We start from the raw sequence: 16,905 nt of genomic DNA, 5'->3' as shown, positions 1-16,905 counted from the left end.
TCGTCAACTAACATTACTTTAGCAGCAAAAATAAAAGTTTAAAGTTTGGTTTTGGCACAAGTGGGACATATATTTTTTTAATAGACATCAAAATGAATGTTCTATCTCGAAATTAGAGACATGATAATTTGAAATCATAAGTCAGCATAATTGAAGACTTTTACTGAGATAGGATCTCACTTACTATGCAGACTTGACTAGCCTCAAACTCACAGAGCCTCCTGCCTGAGTGCTGGGATAAAAGGAATGCACCACCACACCCAGCAAGACTTTTGTTTTTAAGAAACCTTCTTGAAAAATGATTTCTAAACTTATGAGAATATTTACATTTGTATCTACCAGGAAAAACTATGAACATCAAGCTATATAAAATACAATTGTCACAACAAAAGAAAAACGTTAGCTATACAACTTGAAGAAAGATGTAGGAAATAAAATACCAGAACATCTCAGGGGCTGGAGAGATGGCTCAGCGGTTAAGAGCACTGACTGCTCTTCCAGAGGTCCTGAGTTCAATTCCCAGCAACCACATGGTGGCTCACAACCATCTGTAAAGAGATCTGATTCCCTCTTCTGGTGTGTCTGAAGACAGCTACAGTGTGCTTATATATAATAAATGAATAAATAAATCTTTTTAAAAAATATCAGCACATCTCTATGGTCTAGAGAAGACAAGATTTTGGCAGTGATAAGCATTCTGGAAGAAGCAGGACAAATTCTCCAAGCCTTACTCCAGCCTAGATGAAATATTATCCCAAGTTATCAACCATTCTTTAGTCTTTATATTTACCAAGAAACTTCTTGTTTATTAATCATTTACTCTATGTAGGCCAATTATACAAATTAATATATTTATATTATAATTGGGAAATCTCTTAAATCTTACAAAGGTCCACCAGTCCTCACTGATGGTTTGCCAATCTGAGGATCAAATCTTCTATATGTATTCACCTATATTATGTCCTGGGAGGTCCGGCTGGAACAACCAGCTGAATGATCTCTCTCTCTCTCTCTCTCTCTCTCTCTCTCTCTCTCTCTCTCTCTCTCCACTCTCCCCATGTCGAACTGTAACACAAGTCACCACAATCTTATAAATGTCTGTATCAATCTGAAAAATAAAATCACATGTCAAGATTGGTAAACAACCAAGAGAGATGGCTGAGACACTAGCACAGCAAGGTAACTGGGAAGAAAGGTTAACTCCAAAAAAGATTACTATTCTTTCTAAAGATGGCCTGTGGCCCTAATGATAGGTGGCATACATTTTGAAAGGAATATAATAGAACCCAAATCTGAAAGTTTAAATATTTTATGGTATGATTTGACTTAAGAAGGTACTTAATGAACCTTAATCTGATGAAACCTGTTTTTACAGGATTATATAGTGTATACTGCTGTATACAAAGGGCAGTGATATAATGAAAAAAATAGAATGTATCAACTTCATAAGACAAAGCTACATTTCTTAAATGATTTAAAAGATAAAGGAAATGAATTTATAAATTAAGATAGAAATATCAACCAAGTACCATATAAGGATCTTATCTGATCCCTAACTCAAGAAAACTAACAGTTTATAAAACTTGAAAAGAGATAACTGAAGGAATCTGACAAGTTTACATAGTTGATCATATTAGAAAATAACTTTTTAAGCATTTTCAGGGTATTGTAACTATTTTAAAGACTATTTCTCTTCTTAAATATACACCTTACAGTAGGTAAAGGTAAAATAGTAGGCTAACCTTTGCTTCACAGTAACTGGGGAATAGGGATGAAAGCTGAGGCATAGGCTGCTAGAACGAAGCACGGTGATGAAGGAAGGACAGTCTATTATACTATACCCAGATTTTACACTACGTTTGGAACATTCCATAGTGAAATTTAAAACAATAACAAACAGATTCACACATACACATAGAGGGAACATTTCTCGGTGTTCTCAATAATGGAAAAAATTCTAAATCTAGCTTTTGGCCCCATAAATAGACAAACAATCTATCTAGCAGTCCACCACAGAGTAGCAAACACGTTTACCAAGCCATCTTCTATCATTGGCCTAAATAGGACATGGGGTTTTCTGTTGAGTTATTTACCAGATACCTTTTAATGTCCAAGTTTGCTACCCAATTGCTTTGTGTTTAAGAAAAGTTAAAATAGGAGCTGGAAAGATGGCTCAGTGGTTAAGAGCACTGACTGCTCTTCCAGAGGTCCTGAGTTCAATTCCCAGCAACAGACAGCTACAGTGTACTCATATATATAAAATCAATAAATCTTAAAAAAAGAAAGAAAAGTTAAAATAATTTCTGAAACTAACAGAATTTTAGCATTCACAGAATTTTTATTCAGCATAACCATAGAGGCATTGTCTTCATGCTGTCATACAGACACAGAGACAGATACAGCACAGTATCTATAGTTAGCCCAAGCACATTCCTTTGGAAGCTCATTTATATGTCTTCATATGCCACAGCCCATCATTTAGATAATGGATATTTTCAATGCCAATTCCTTTGTTGACTTTCTCACTGTAGAAAGAAAAAAGAGAAACATGCTTTATGAATTTTATATTTATGCATTCATAATAAACACAATCTGAAGTATCTTAATATTTCATAATCATTGAGCAACATGTAAAAAATTTATTGTCATTATATTATATTATTTCCTACATTACAGACTCTGTGGCAGTTTGTGGGGTTTGGATGTTTGCTTGGTCTGATACCTCTTTTAGTTGGCTATTCGTTTTTTGTGGCGCTACAGAATCAAACCCAGGGCTTTAAACATGCTATACAAGCACTAAGCCACATAAACCACCTCTGAAATTCATATCAACAGTGATTCTAAAGCTGGGTATACAGCACACATCTGTAATCCCAACACTGGTGGCAGATTAGGAATTCAAGGTTAACCTGGGCTACAAGAAACCTTATCTCAAAACCCCAAAAATTAGTCAGGTGGTGATAGCAAATTCATTCTCATTCTCATTCTCTCTCTCTCTCCCTCACCCCCTCCCTCTTGTAAATTCTCTTAATCCCAGCACTTGGGAAGCAGAAGCAGTCGGATCTCTGTGAGTTCAGGACCAGCCTGCTCTACTGAGCTAGCTCCATGACAGCCAAGGCTACACAAAGAAACCTGTCTTGAAAAACCAAAACAAACCAAATTAAATTAAAATACTAATACCAACAGACTAGGCAAATATCAACATAGTAAACCTTGAAACAAAATAAAATTTACATCATATATATTGGAAACATGCCATATTTCTTCCATCACCAGATCAGAATGTAAAATAGTACATAGTCCTGAACTATAGCATGATTTGTTTTTGAGGCAGTTTCATTTTGTGGTCTCAAATAGCCTCAAATCCTCAATCTCTCTGCTTCCACCTCCCAAGTGCTAAGATTCTAGTCATGTGCAACTATACCAGCTATATGTGTGTTTTAAAAACTAGCAGTAAAACACGCACCCTTCTGTTACCAACTTAAATCTAGATACTTGAGAAAATCCTAAAGTACCACATACATAGGTATGAAATACTGTTTTGGCATGTTTCCTTTCAAAATGCTTAAGAGTGTAACCCTGAAGACAAAGGGCTTCCTAAAGTGTTAGGAAAAAATAAGAAATGATCTACTTGGCTTAGGTATTTGTAAGATGTGGTATGAATAACATCAAACTTCACCTGAAACAGATGCTTCTTGAACTACCACTTATATGTCAGTTAAAGGAGCCTAGAGTGAAACTTACATATCTTCTGCAGACATCTTCATGACGCCCACACATAAAGCATGTTGTTTTCCTTCTGCCATGATTGCCTGAAAACAAGCTAAGAAAACTATTTCTCAATTTGGGGAAGGGAAATGTGAGAAACAATGATCCTTTTGCCATTTGAACCAATCTTTTGTCCTCTCCTAGGCCACTGACTCCTTAGGAGCAGGAACCTGCGAGTCTGTGGGTGCAATGTAAATATCCAATAAGTCATAAATGAATTAGTCCCTTTAGTTTCAAGCCAAGTATCAGTCCTGTACCTCTGTATGTACCAAACCAGGAATCAGGCAAAAAGGAGATAAAACTTACTGTGGACAAACAGTACAATCTGTGAAATATATAGCAATTGTTTTAGTACTTTTCACCACCAAATAGCAGCTTTATAGTAAATAACACATAAGATAATTATATTCCCAGCTGGGCAAAGTACAAGCTGATAAATCGCCACACTCAAAAAGTTGGAGAAGAAAAACCATAAATTTCAGGAAAGCCTGGGTTACATAGCTAGTTTAAGGCCAGCTCTATGTTATATAGCAAGACATTGTCTGAAAAAAAAATACATTTCCATTCTGTTTTGAAGAACCCATCATAACAGTTTCAACCTTTATATAATTAAAACAATGAATATCATTTAAAGTTTCTATGTTTCATGCTGTAATTTTTGTTTTTAAGTTCAAATATATACACAATCTCTCTATAACTTTTAATAATTCCTCTAAATCTGTTATTTCAAATGAGTAAAACTATCTTCAAAGGGGCGTAAGGGATGATGGTAAAATTTACTACTAGGAAGATTTTCAAGTGAAGGAAAACAACAGAATTAAAAACATACCACTGTTTAAATCTATAAACATAAAAGATAGACTTGTCCTCACAGAGTACTTTTTTTCTGTTGGCTTTCTAGTGGTCCATTCAATGTAGCAAAAATAATTTGAGCACCTAGTATGTAATTAGCATCTATGTCAATAAGTGTGTCTAACATACACAACTTATTCTATCCTTAAGCTATAAATACCACAAAAGGAGACGTTTTAAGCACAAGGCACAGAATATACCTTTTCTTTTTTGGTAATGCCACACTATGTACCATTCACAAAGATCCTCTTGAGTGCTAGGACTAAAAGCATGTATCTACCATTACACCCTGATATGTTCCTTGTTGACTACATAACTCAGGCTGGCCTCAAACTAACAGCAGTCTTCCTATCTCAGCCTTTCAAGTGCTGGGATTACAGACGTAAACCACCACATCCAGTTAAGACATACCTTTAAACACATTCCAAAATACTAGTTTTTTTTAACCTCATAGTGATTTCCTTGTTCTCACCAACTACTATTCCCTTTCTCAACTTGAGACTAATGACAAAGCAGAAGATGGACTCCTGTCGGAATTGACAAAAACCTATTTAATAGATAATATAGTTCAATGAAATATGCAAAACAGAAATGATACAGAATCACTTAGTCCTATCCATGGTGTAAATATACCCTTTAAACTGTATGGAGCAGAGGTTTAGCGGTAGACCTCTGTAGTAGCAGTACCTGGGAGGCTGGGTCAGGTATGGAAACTCAAAATTAGTCTGGATTGTGAAAGGAGGTGGGGGTGGGGGGACAGACCTGATGGCTTACACTTGTAATCCAGCAGTTAGGAAGTAGAGGCAAGAAGACTGAATGGGTTCCAGGCCAGCCTGGGATACATGAGACTGTGTTTCAAAAACAAACAAGAGAAAACAAAGTAGGAGTGGTTTCCTCCCTAGCAATCCCTAAACAAAACAGATAATAGGAATGGTGATCATGGCTTAAAAGACCAGCATATAAGGGTTTGGGGATTTAGCTCAGTGGTAGAGCGCTTGCCTAGGAAGCGCAAGGCCCCGGGTTCGGTCCCCAGCTCCGAAAAAAAAGAACCAAAAAAAAAAAAAAAAAAAAAAAAAGACCAGCATAGCCAAATGTTATGGTGCACACCTTTACTTCCAGTGCTTAGGAGGCAGAAGCAAGATCTCTAAGTTTGAGGCCAGCCTGGTCTACATAGCAATTTCTATGCCAGCCAGGGATATATAGTGAAACACTATCTCAAAGGAATAAAAAAATCCAACGTAACAAGTTGTGCTATACATGAAGACTATTTTGATTTGAATCTGTCTCGGTTTGCACTAGTTTGTTTTTGAAATAAAGTCTCATGTACTAGCCTTGAACTTATGGCACTTGTCCTATGTCAGCTTCCCAGGTAGGGGGAATACAGGTGTACACCACTACTTATATCTCCTTGTGCCTTTCTTTGAAATAGTCTGTTTTTCACTCCTATAGTTATTTTTATATGGTTTCACTTGCTCCTTATTGTTAGAATCTACGTTACAGTGTGTGTAAATGCATTTATTTGACCTATTACATTCATTATTAATATCTGCTGCTTTTTTTTCTACTGAGACTTGAAATCATGCAAACTAAGATAGTCAAGTTTAGTCAAGCTGGGGGCCATATTTGAGAACTGATACAAGCATATCACCAGTAATTCAAGCCTCCATCTTAAAAAATGTTTATTCAAATATTTTTAAGTTGGATATATTAAAAATCTCAAAATATTTTCTAAATATGCATGTGTGCATGTATGCATGCATGTGTGTTTAAGTGTGTTTAGGAATCAGGAGTGGCAGTGCTCACCTGGAATCCCAATACTTGGAAAGTTGAACTAGGAGAATCACCGTAAGTTCAAAACTAACTTGTACAGCATATCAAAGCTATCTTCAAAAATAAAAATAAATACGCATTTCTCAAGTCCAAACCACCACCAAAAAGTGAATTTTTAGACAGAATATAATAATGCATGCTGCCCAGCACTAGGAGATTGAAACAGGAAGATTCACAGCCACCCTGGGCTACCTAGTGAGTTCTAGACTAATCCAGGCTACACAGCACAAGATACACCTCCACCCATCTCTCTCTTTCTCTCTCAAGCAAACACAATTAAAAACTCCTTTTTTGAAAGAGAGAGAGTTTCTCTGTGTAGCCCTGGCTGTCCTAGAACTCTCTGAGATCCACCTGCCTCTGCCTCCTGAGTGCTGAAATGAAAGGCTGAGCCACCATCACCCAGGTAGTAAAAGTGAAGTTTAAGGTAATGCTGAGGACTTCTGGCATTTCTCCTAATGCGGAGTGGCTTGAGCTGTGAGCATCCATACCTGCTGCCTCAGTTCAGTTCCCTCTTGAACGCTTTTACACCACTGAATCTGGACAATCAAACTAAACATTAAAGCGACAAGTCATGCGCAAACAAGGGTCCACACATCGCTTATAACCTATTCAGAATCAAGTTTCAGACGCTTCCTGAGTCTGATAATAGCATGTAAGCGGGCTGCAATGACATGGGAACTCCTTCATAACTTTTCAATTAGCTTCTGTAATTAACCCAGGTAAAATGAAACATAATTTATCATTAAGAAATTAAAAGGGAAGGCAAGATGGTTCAGAAGGTATAAGTGCTTTGAGACACAGGCCTGATGACCTAAATTCTATCCTAAGAATAGGATAAGTAGATAGAGAGAATTGACTCCTTTTTAGGTGCACATGTGTAAACACACACACACACACACACACACACACACACACACACACACAAATATTAATTTTTAAAGAAATAAAAAAGAAATTAGGCATGATGATAATATATGCCAGTAATCCAATGAACCAAGAGTCAGGAGTTCAAGACCAGTGTTGGCTATATCATAAATTCAAAGCCAGTTTAAGATATATTAAGACTGTTGAAGAAGGAAGGAAGAAAGGAAGGCAGCAGGCAGGCAGGCAGGCAGGCAAGAAAGGAACTGGGAATAATAGTACACACCTATAATCCCAGAACTCAAAAAGCAGAGGCAGGATTATAGAGAAGACAAAGATAGCCTGTGCTATACAGTAAAATCTAAACCAGCCAGGCATATAATATAAATATATATATATATATATATATATATATATATATGAGAGAGAGAGAGAGAGAGAGAGAGAGAGAGAGAGAGATTAAAAAAGAAGAAAGAAAAGATAGATAGGTATTATGGCACATACCTTTAAACACAGGACTCAGGAGGCAGAGGTAGCAGACTTTCATGAGTTTGAGGCCAGCCAAGGCTAGTGAGACTGTCTCAAAAAAAAAAAAATACCAAAGCAACAACAACAAAACCAGAATATAACCGGGACTTGGAAGAAGTGAATAAGATTACAATAGATTGTATATATGTATGTTAAAAATTATAAAAGAACCTTATTTGCTAAAAAAGATTGTAAAAGGGAGCCAAGGGTGGGCAGTGATGGCATATACCTTTAATCCCAGCACTCAGGAGGCAGAAGCAGGTAGATCTCTGAGTTCGAGGCCAGCCTGGTCTACAGAGTGAGTTCTAGGACAGCCAGGACGAAACAGAGAAACCCTGTCTCAAAAAAACAAAAAACAATCAAACAAAAAAGGGAGCCAGGCATGGCGGTGCTTGCCTGTAATGACAGAGCTTGGAAGGTTACTTATAGAGCACCCTGACTACCCTGGGTTAAATGAGACACTTTCTCAAAACAAAAAAGAAGACAGAAAAAGAATGCTTGTTTCCAAGTTTGTTTCACATCTTTTCATGGCCAAGAAAGAGTATGTCTCCTTTAGTTCAGCATGGTGATACATACCTATAATCCCAACATTCAGGAGGCAGAGGTAGGAGAATTGCCATTGACCTGAGACCAATTTGGGATAAGTAGTAAGTTTTAAACCAGCCTGGACCACATATTGAGTTTGAGGCCATCCAAGTCTACATAATAAGACAAATAATAAATAAAGTAGAAAAAAAGGAAAAAAAAGTTGGCTTATTTGAGTTTATCTCTCATTTCTCTTTGGCCAAAATTAAAAAGTTCCCTTCAACAGGGTGAGGTAGCAGATGACTGGTCCCAGCAGTTGGGAGACTAAGGCATCAGAATCACAAGTTCAAGACTAACCTTGACTTGGCTCTGAAGAAATAATAATATAAATTAAAAACAAATGTAATAGTCTCTTGGATGATAGGTTTTTCAATAATGACAAGAATACAATGATCAGTTTTCAGTAGTTAAACCCTGGGAAGGATACAACAATAGTATCTACTGCAGCAGGATAAAGCTTAGCTCCAGGAGACGTTAAGCCGGGACACATGATATTTGCTCCACTGAGTACAAATTTGATGGCTCCTTTATCAACCTGCTGATGTGGCAAGATAAAAGGATCTACAAGAGAAGAAATAAATTATACAAATTAATATGACTGAAGACTCAAGATAAAGGCAAAGAACATAAAGAAGTATTTTCCAAAATTACAGTACTCTGATGGTTGCAAAATAAAAGCCAAACCACTCTTCTTTACTGACAAAGTTGATAAATATTTTCAAGAAAAGAGTGTAGCAATAAGCATCCTCATAGACTGCTACAAGGCTTGTAAATGGGTATGAGCCTCCTTCAGGACATCTTAGCAGCATACATTGAAAGCCTTGAAAGAAGATCCACTCTTTGACCTAGTAACTCTACTTCTATGAGGCTGTCCTTAAGAAAATGGATGGATATGCAGGATATTGGATAGAAAGGTATTCGTTTCAGCACTAATATATAAAACAGAAATAAAGTGAGATAGATCACAATGTCCAACAAATGAGATAAGATATAAACAACTTAAGGTATGCCAATAAGAGTAATGTAACTATAATAAACCATGCTTTTAGAGAATAGTTAATGCCTAGAAAATGTTCATAATATAACATTTGAATGAAAAAGGCAGAAATAAAATACTCTCAAAAGATCAATGGTCGTTAGGAAAAAAGGGGGAGAAGGTGACCAGGTAAACCAACAGGTATATTTAAAGGAGTAAATTTATTCTGTATGACATTGAATGGCAGACACTTGACATTTTGGGTCTGGTAACACCTATAGAATTATATAACAAGAACCTTTATGACAAATAATGTTATAGTGGTTCACAAACTGTAAATACGTATTAACTTATCAATGCAAAATCTTAATAGAGGAAAAACTGAGTGGCAGAGAGCCCAATTTTAAAAGAACAAAAAAGGTTGTGCTTAGCAGTACAGTGATATATACCTAGCATGCATGGGATCCTGAATTCAATCTCCAGCACAAAATAAAACGAAGTAGAAAACATTCTATATAACAGGAAATGAAATGGGAAAGAGGGCTGGAGAGATGGCTTAGTGGTTAAGAGTACTGACTGCTCTTCCAGAGGTCCTAGGTTCAATTCCCAGCAACCACATGGTGGCTCACAACCATCTATAATGGGATCTGATGCTCTCTTCTGGTGTGTCTGAAGACAGATACAGTGTACTTATTATATATAATAAATGAATAAATCTTTTTAAAAACGGAATCTCTAGAGGCTTTCACAAATGACTAGAGGAGTTTGTTGGTTTTTTTTTTCTGAGAATTATTTAGGTATGTATTTTACCAGTGTTTTGTCTGAATGCATGCTCACCAGGAGAGGGAATTGGATCCCATGGGACTACAGAGAAACAGTTGTGAGCCACCATATAGATGCTGGGAATTGAACTCTGGAAGAGCAACCAGTGCTCTTTAATTGATAAACCATCAATCCGGCCCCTAGAGAAGGAGTTTTTAAGCTTTTCAAGATCCCTAAAAGTAATGACAATGGCTATGGTATAGTAGCACCACTTTATAATCCCAGCACCTGGGAGGTGGAAGCAGGATAATTAGAAATAGAAAACCAGCCTTGGCTACCTAGTGTCTGTCTCAAGGAACAATAACAAACAAAAAAAAAAAAAACCAACAAAACAAAAAATTATTCCCATTCCATCAGAATTTAATCTCTTTTCTATATATTTAAAGATTTATTTATTTATTATGGATATTGCATTCCTCCTGCATGTACCCCTGAAGGCCAGAAGAAGGCATCAGATCTCATTATAGATAGTTGTGAGCCACCATGTGGTTGCTAGGAATTGAACTCAGGACCGCTGGAAGAGCAGTCAGTACTTTTAACCTCTGAGCCATCTCTCCAGCCCCCAGGATTTAATTTCTATCAGGTTTTGATCTGGAAAAAAAAAACAATGCTTAATTGAATACTTATACTTAGTTTTATAAATATTAAAATATCTCACCTGCTTAAACAATTTTGCTACTCCTGACCTCTATAACAGTAGGCAATTAAAAATTTATCTCCTTGTGATTGAATGACTTTCGTTTTTTTTACAAAGAGATAATTCATTCAGTCACCAGTACTCATCATCAATAGAACCTGTAAGTCACTACTTTTCTTTCTACCTCTTGGCAACAATAACAAACTGAAAAGGAAATATTTGTTTCCATTTGAAAAGTTCTTTCAGGGTTGGGGATTTAGCTCAGTGGTAGAGCGCTTGCAAGGCCCTGGGTTCGGTCCCCAGCTCCGGAAAAAAAAAAAAAGAAGAAGAAAAGAAGAAAAGTTCTTTCTCACTGGAATTAGATCTTCCTTCAACTTTTTGTAATATACTTAAACTAACAATCTGTAAATGTATATATAAAATAAACAATATATTTAGTTTCAAGACATCTGTCCGTGTACTCATTAGTAATAAATAGGATTTCCATATTTACCCAATGCAGAGATAATTACAGAACTCTAATAACAACCTTAAATGAAAATGGTCAAAGCCCTTTTTAGCTTATGTATATGTTTACAATTACATACTGGTCTATTCTTCCAACTGCAATAAGGACAGGAGTGTATGTCTGTCTTTGCTTACAATTGTAACACATCTTAGTAAGTAGCCCAGTGCCCACCACATAGAAAGTTCACTAAATAATTATTGAATTAATATATTTCTGGGGTCTTTATTTGTTTGGGGAAAATGCATCACTCTGTAACCCAGACTGGCCTCAAAATTGTATCTATCTCTTGTCTCAGCTTCCTAAGCTCTGTGATTTATATCTCCAGGCTTTTATTGAATGGATGAACTAATGAATGCTTCTTTGTGTGTGTGTGTGGTGGGCTTTCTCTAATGCATAAGAGAATTTGCATTTTTTAAGACTTATCACATGATGGGGAGCCACTTTACCTTTATATTCCTGATTACTTGGCACTAATAATAAATAAAGCATCAGAAGTCACTTTCTATTCCTATAGTTTTCAACTCCTTTTGTATATTTTTATATTCCAAAATGTGTATTTCTACCAAGACTTACATTTATGAAGTAATCTTAAGGTTGGATAAAAAGGCCCTTCTCTTTGTCTAAAAAACAGTAACTCTCCATTTACTGTAAGGATTTCTATGTGTTCATGGCTGTAAGAAAATGTCACAGAGAACCAAGTTAGATACTTTCTTTCAAAAATGAATATAAGTCAAACATCCTATAAAAATTATAACATGAAATATATACATACAAAGATATATTATTTTCCAGTAAATATTCTGACCAAAAAATACTTGTCCAATACGGAAAAAAGGGAGGAAATATGACCTGCTACAGCCAATTTCATTCTACATTTTATTATTGTAATTCCACTGTCAAGTATAAAAATAAATCTCAAGAGCAAACTGAAATGAATCCATTTATAAATAAAAACAAATCTTTGATAAAATAGTACACAAAGCAACATTTTCATATATGTAGATAAGATTTAAAAATAGAAATACAACTTTTAGAGTTAATTTTGTCTATTCTCATCATTGGTCTATCGATAATAATTTCATTTAGAATGAAAACAATCTAACCTTTGATATTCAGCTACTCTAATCTTTACATGGAGAAAAACAAGGACTTACCATCGGACAATTTTCACAGGATCTTTCTTAGGCATGATTTGATTAAGCCATGGTTCAATACCTGGAAATTGCTCTAGCAATTGATTTTTAATACCCTTAATAACCGAGGTTTTCAACTGGATGCAGTTGGACACATTTTCTTTTTCATCAAATCTGGCAAATGATTTTTTTCGAGAAAAAAAAAAGGGCATTGCTAAGCAGAAGAATCAGAAAATCTAAAAGTAAGGTTCTAATTAATCATCTATTCCCAAGCAAGTACTCATGCTTAAAATAATTATGAAATAAATTGTTTTTAAAATACCAATTTCCATTTGTCTTATCAATACAAAACCAACGTTTTAAAGAGAATAAACTGTCATACATACTGCAATTAATGGGGGTAGAGCAACTGTTATACTAAAATCTATTATCAGTTAATGAAAATGCCTTTTACTGAAAATTTCTGCTCAAAGAAAAAAATACTTATTCCCATCCATAATAAAAATCTATTTTTTTAAATCTAAAAGAAACCTCACACATTAAAATACAAAAGACCAACCGAAGCATAACAAAAGAATGAGCCCCAGCAGGCTATGTAGTCTGTTAATTTTTTAAAAAAGAAATAGTGGGATAATTTTAAAATCCCTATCCAGATTTGCTCAAATTTTCATGCACAAAACCCACCTTCCTTTGCCCATGTTTCCCCTTTTTCTTTTTGCGTCTATCAAATCTGGAAGATAAACCCACTGAATAGGTTTCCAAGGAATTTGGTCTTCCTTACACTGACTAGCACACAGGGCTACCACGTTGTTCTCAAGACAAGGTTAATCTAGCAGCTAAGCAATAGGCTTGACAGACCAGCCGCTTGCTTCCTGTCACCCAGACTCCTTCGCTGCCATGACCCAGGAAGTCAAGCCTTCCCTTTTTCAGTTCATAACTAATAAACATATGGCAGAGAGTGCAGGGCTCTCCTCTCAACTAAGGATGTGCCCCTAAATCACAGTGCAAGGATGTGATTGGTAGAAACCTAGGAATGGAGATAGCACTGGCGGAGGGGGCAGAACAGGGCTAAGGAGAAAGGAAATGGGAGCGGGAGAGCCAAACCCGATTGAGGATTAAGGATGGAAAGCTTAAAGAAGTGTTCCAAGTCCGGAGTGAGAGCATAGTACTATATTTACAAAACCTTAGAAGTCAGGATGGCAGGGGCGGGGGAGAGAGAAAGAGGACCTTTGCTCTCTCCCTCTTCCCCACCCCCACCCCCACCGCCTTTGTGAGCAGCCGATGGAGGCCACTGCGTGTCCTTACTTCTTGAACATGATCCAAGGTGAAAGGGGCGACGATAGGGAAGGGCCCGGAATGGGAAGGAAATTGAATTAGGAAGGGTCCGGCACAAGGAAGGCCGGCACTGACAGTCTGAGCTGCTGTCGTTAATCCGGAAGGCGAAAACACTATCCGCTTTACGGCCCTATGCGAAATCTGACTACTTCCGCTCCTCTCGCCTCCACGTTGACGCTTTTGTCCGCTCCTTTTCAGTAACAGCTTATTCTCCATTGGGGGTAGCCGAAAGGGCGGGACTTCAGAAGGAAGAAGTGATCAAACAATTCTTTCTGGTGGCTGGAAGAGAAGAATGGAGGAGGGAGGAAATCAATCAAAGCAGAAATTGTGGCAATCAGTTACCGGTTCCTCAAAGGGTCAAGATTCTTTGGTCTTTGTTGTTACCTACAACTAAGCTAAATAGTTTGTAAGGATAATAGGTTTTCCTTCCTATCTGAAGCAACCGAGTGAATTGAGGCTTATCAAGCAGCTTGAACTTAGGCGAGGCTCATAGCTTCTTGTTAAAATAATGTTAAAGTTGTCAGGTTCAGCAAATAACAAGATATATAATTAAATTTGAATTTCAATTAAAGTGAACACCTTTTCATGCAAGTATACTTCATCTACATTTTGAGCTTGCTTATGCTAAGAACTTGTTTTTCTGAGTTGAACTGAACAACCTATTTGTTTAATCTGGTAGCCATAATCATTGGACAGTGAAGTGCTCTCTTAGAATTATCAAATAAGTCATCAGGTTGCTGTCCCCTGCTTCACTCTGATAGTTAAAAGCTGAACTATAAATCAAGAGTGTAATGGCATGTTGGCACAAGCCTTTAATACCAAGACAGCTAGAACTACATAGAGATCCTGTTTTGAAAAAGAAACAAAACAAATAAAATTAATTTTTTGAACACAAACAAAAGTGTAATTTCCTCATGTCCTAATCACAGCACTTGAAGGGTTGGAGAACGCTCGAGACCCTATATCAAAAAGAAAACAAACCAAAAAAGCAAAATAAGGTAATTTCCTTACAGAATAAAAAGACCACTGGTCCAGTAATAGTAGTCACAATTCTTTTTTTTAAAAAATATTTATTTACTATGTATACATCATACAGCTTTCTGCCTGCATGTATGCCTGTAGGCCAGAAGAGGGCATTGGATCTCAATAAGGATGGTTGTGAGCCATCATATGGCCTCTGGGAATTGAACTCAGGTCCTCTGGAAGAGTAGACAGTGCTTTTAACCTCTGAGCCATCTCTCCATCCCCACAATTCTTTTAGATGAAAACATAAAGGAATACATTTTAGTTTGGTTGAGTGGGAGGGGTTGTTTGTATTGTTTTCCTTTGAGACAGTTTCACTAAATAGTATAGCTGGCCTGGAACTCTTTATGTTGATCAGGCTGGCCTCTAATTCAAATACCCACCTGCTTCTGCCTTGCTAGTATTGGGATTAAAGATGTGTACCACCACATTCAGCTTTGGATACCTTTTTTTTTAAAAAAAGATTTATTTGTTTTATGTATATGAGTACACTGCTGTTGTCTTCAGACACACCAGAAGAGGGCATCCGATCCCATTACAGATCCACATGTAAGCCACCATGTGGTTGCTGGGAATTGAACTCAGGACCTCTGGAAATGCAGTCAGTGCTCTTAACTGCTGAGCCATCTCTCCAGCCCTGGATACTTTTTAAAACATATTTTAGGAAACAAAATTATGCTTCTTGAGGGTTTTTTTTTAAATCAGAAAGGTAAAAAAAGAAAATATGGCAGTGAGGGAGATTAAAGCATTACTCAATATGTGAGACACAGAAACACTGGATCTATAAGACAAATACCACAGGCTCTTTAGGGGCAAATATTCTAGTCCTCAATGGGGAGATGAACCTTTAAAATATTCCAAACAAAAGTACTATGCTTTTATATTATTCAATTGTTTGTAAATAATTGGTGGTTACCATTGCCTACCTTGTCTCGATTCTATGGTATCAATAATCAACAATATTTTCAAATCAAATCTGCATGAACAGTTATATTTTATAAATTAACAATTTGGTATCCCAGTTTACACTTCAGTCTTTTGTGAACATTTTTAACATGTATCTGCATTACTAACATCAATCAACACTGAAGCATTTGAAATATTGAGTTTATAAACTTGCAAAACTGAAGCTAAACCAGCCATGGTAGCCCTGAGGTATAACCCTAGCAGTAGCAAAGCATGGAGGTCAAGGCAAGAAAGGGTAGAGTTCAATGGCAACTTGGCTACAAAATGAAACTGACTCAGGAAAAAAGTCGATGAGTTTCTTGCCAAGTATTATTCCTCTCCTAACAATTCTCACAGTGCTCTAAGAGCCTACCATTTAATAACAAGTACATTATAAACAATCATTGCTAAGTAGTTTGATGTTAGTGAAAATAGATAATTCGCTAGAAGTTATACAGATGCTCTTTAATTTAAGATGGGATTACCAAGCCATAAACCCATTCTATAAACTGAAACTATCAATAAGTTGAAAGCATGTTTAATACACCTACCCTAAAAAGCAGCATAACTTAGCAATGCAGAACACTATTGAGAGAGAATTAGTTGTTTCCATTCACCATCACTGACTGATAGAAAGACATAGGCTTTACTGTCACTCCCCAGTCCAGCAAAACAATACACTACATGTCACTAAACCAGGAAAAGATCAAAATTCATTGTTTCTACTGAATGCCTATTATTTTTGCATCCACCATCCAACCATCAGGGTAGTCTGTATCTGGCAACATTGTATATAGTAAATATATGTTCTAGAATCAAATCAGAGTTAATTTACTGGGCAAAGAAATTAGTAATAAATTATCCAGATGTGGTGACATATACCTTTAATTCTAGCACTTGGGAGAGAGGCAGGCAGATAGATACCTGAGTTTGAGGCCAGCCTGGTCTACAAAGCAAGTTCCAAGACAGCCAGGGCTATGTAGACAAAACCCTGTTTTGAACTTTTTGTTTGAAAAATCTATTAATGGATCTGGAGAGATGTTTCCCCAGTTAAGATGACTGGCTGCTTTTCCAAAGGACCTGGGTTTGATTCACAGAACCC

General features: G+C 36.6%; 1 protein-coding gene across 3 annotated transcripts; it reads right to left on the bottom strand.

Moving 5' to 3' along the window:
- Positions 1 to 2,318: 2,318 nt before the first annotated feature.
- On the bottom strand, positions 2,319 to 14,818 carry Mcts1 (MCTS1, re-initiation and release factor). Of its 3 annotated transcripts, none has more exons than XM_006257488.5 (6): positions 13,806 to 14,818; positions 12,522 to 12,674; positions 11,941 to 12,038; positions 8,852 to 8,985; positions 3,745 to 3,812; positions 2,319 to 2,525 (listed from the first exon to the last, which is right to left on the bottom strand). In XM_006257488.5, exons 1-6 carry the CDS (start codon positions 13,814 to 13,816, stop codon positions 2,444 to 2,446), a joined length of 546 nt encoding a protein of 181 aa, XP_006257550.1. In that variant the 5' UTR covers positions 13,817 to 14,818; the 3' UTR covers positions 2,319 to 2,443. The 3 variants fall into 3 exon arrangements, with proteins under 3 accessions (XP_006257550.1, NP_001037702.1, XP_038955551.1); NM_001044237.1 differs by lacking the exon at positions 13,806 to 14,818 and adding an exon at positions 13,185 to 13,743; XM_039099623.2 differs by lacking the exon at positions 12,522 to 12,674.
- Positions 14,819 to 16,905: the final 2,087 nt, after the last annotated feature.

The sequence above is a fragment of the Rattus norvegicus genome, chromosome X (assembly GCF_036323735.1).
Source record: "Rattus norvegicus strain BN/NHsdMcwi chromosome X, GRCr8, whole genome shotgun sequence".
NCBI lineage: Eukaryota > Metazoa > Chordata > Mammalia > Rodentia > Muridae > Rattus > Rattus norvegicus.
This window is presented reverse-complemented; position numbering and strand designations above follow the sequence as displayed.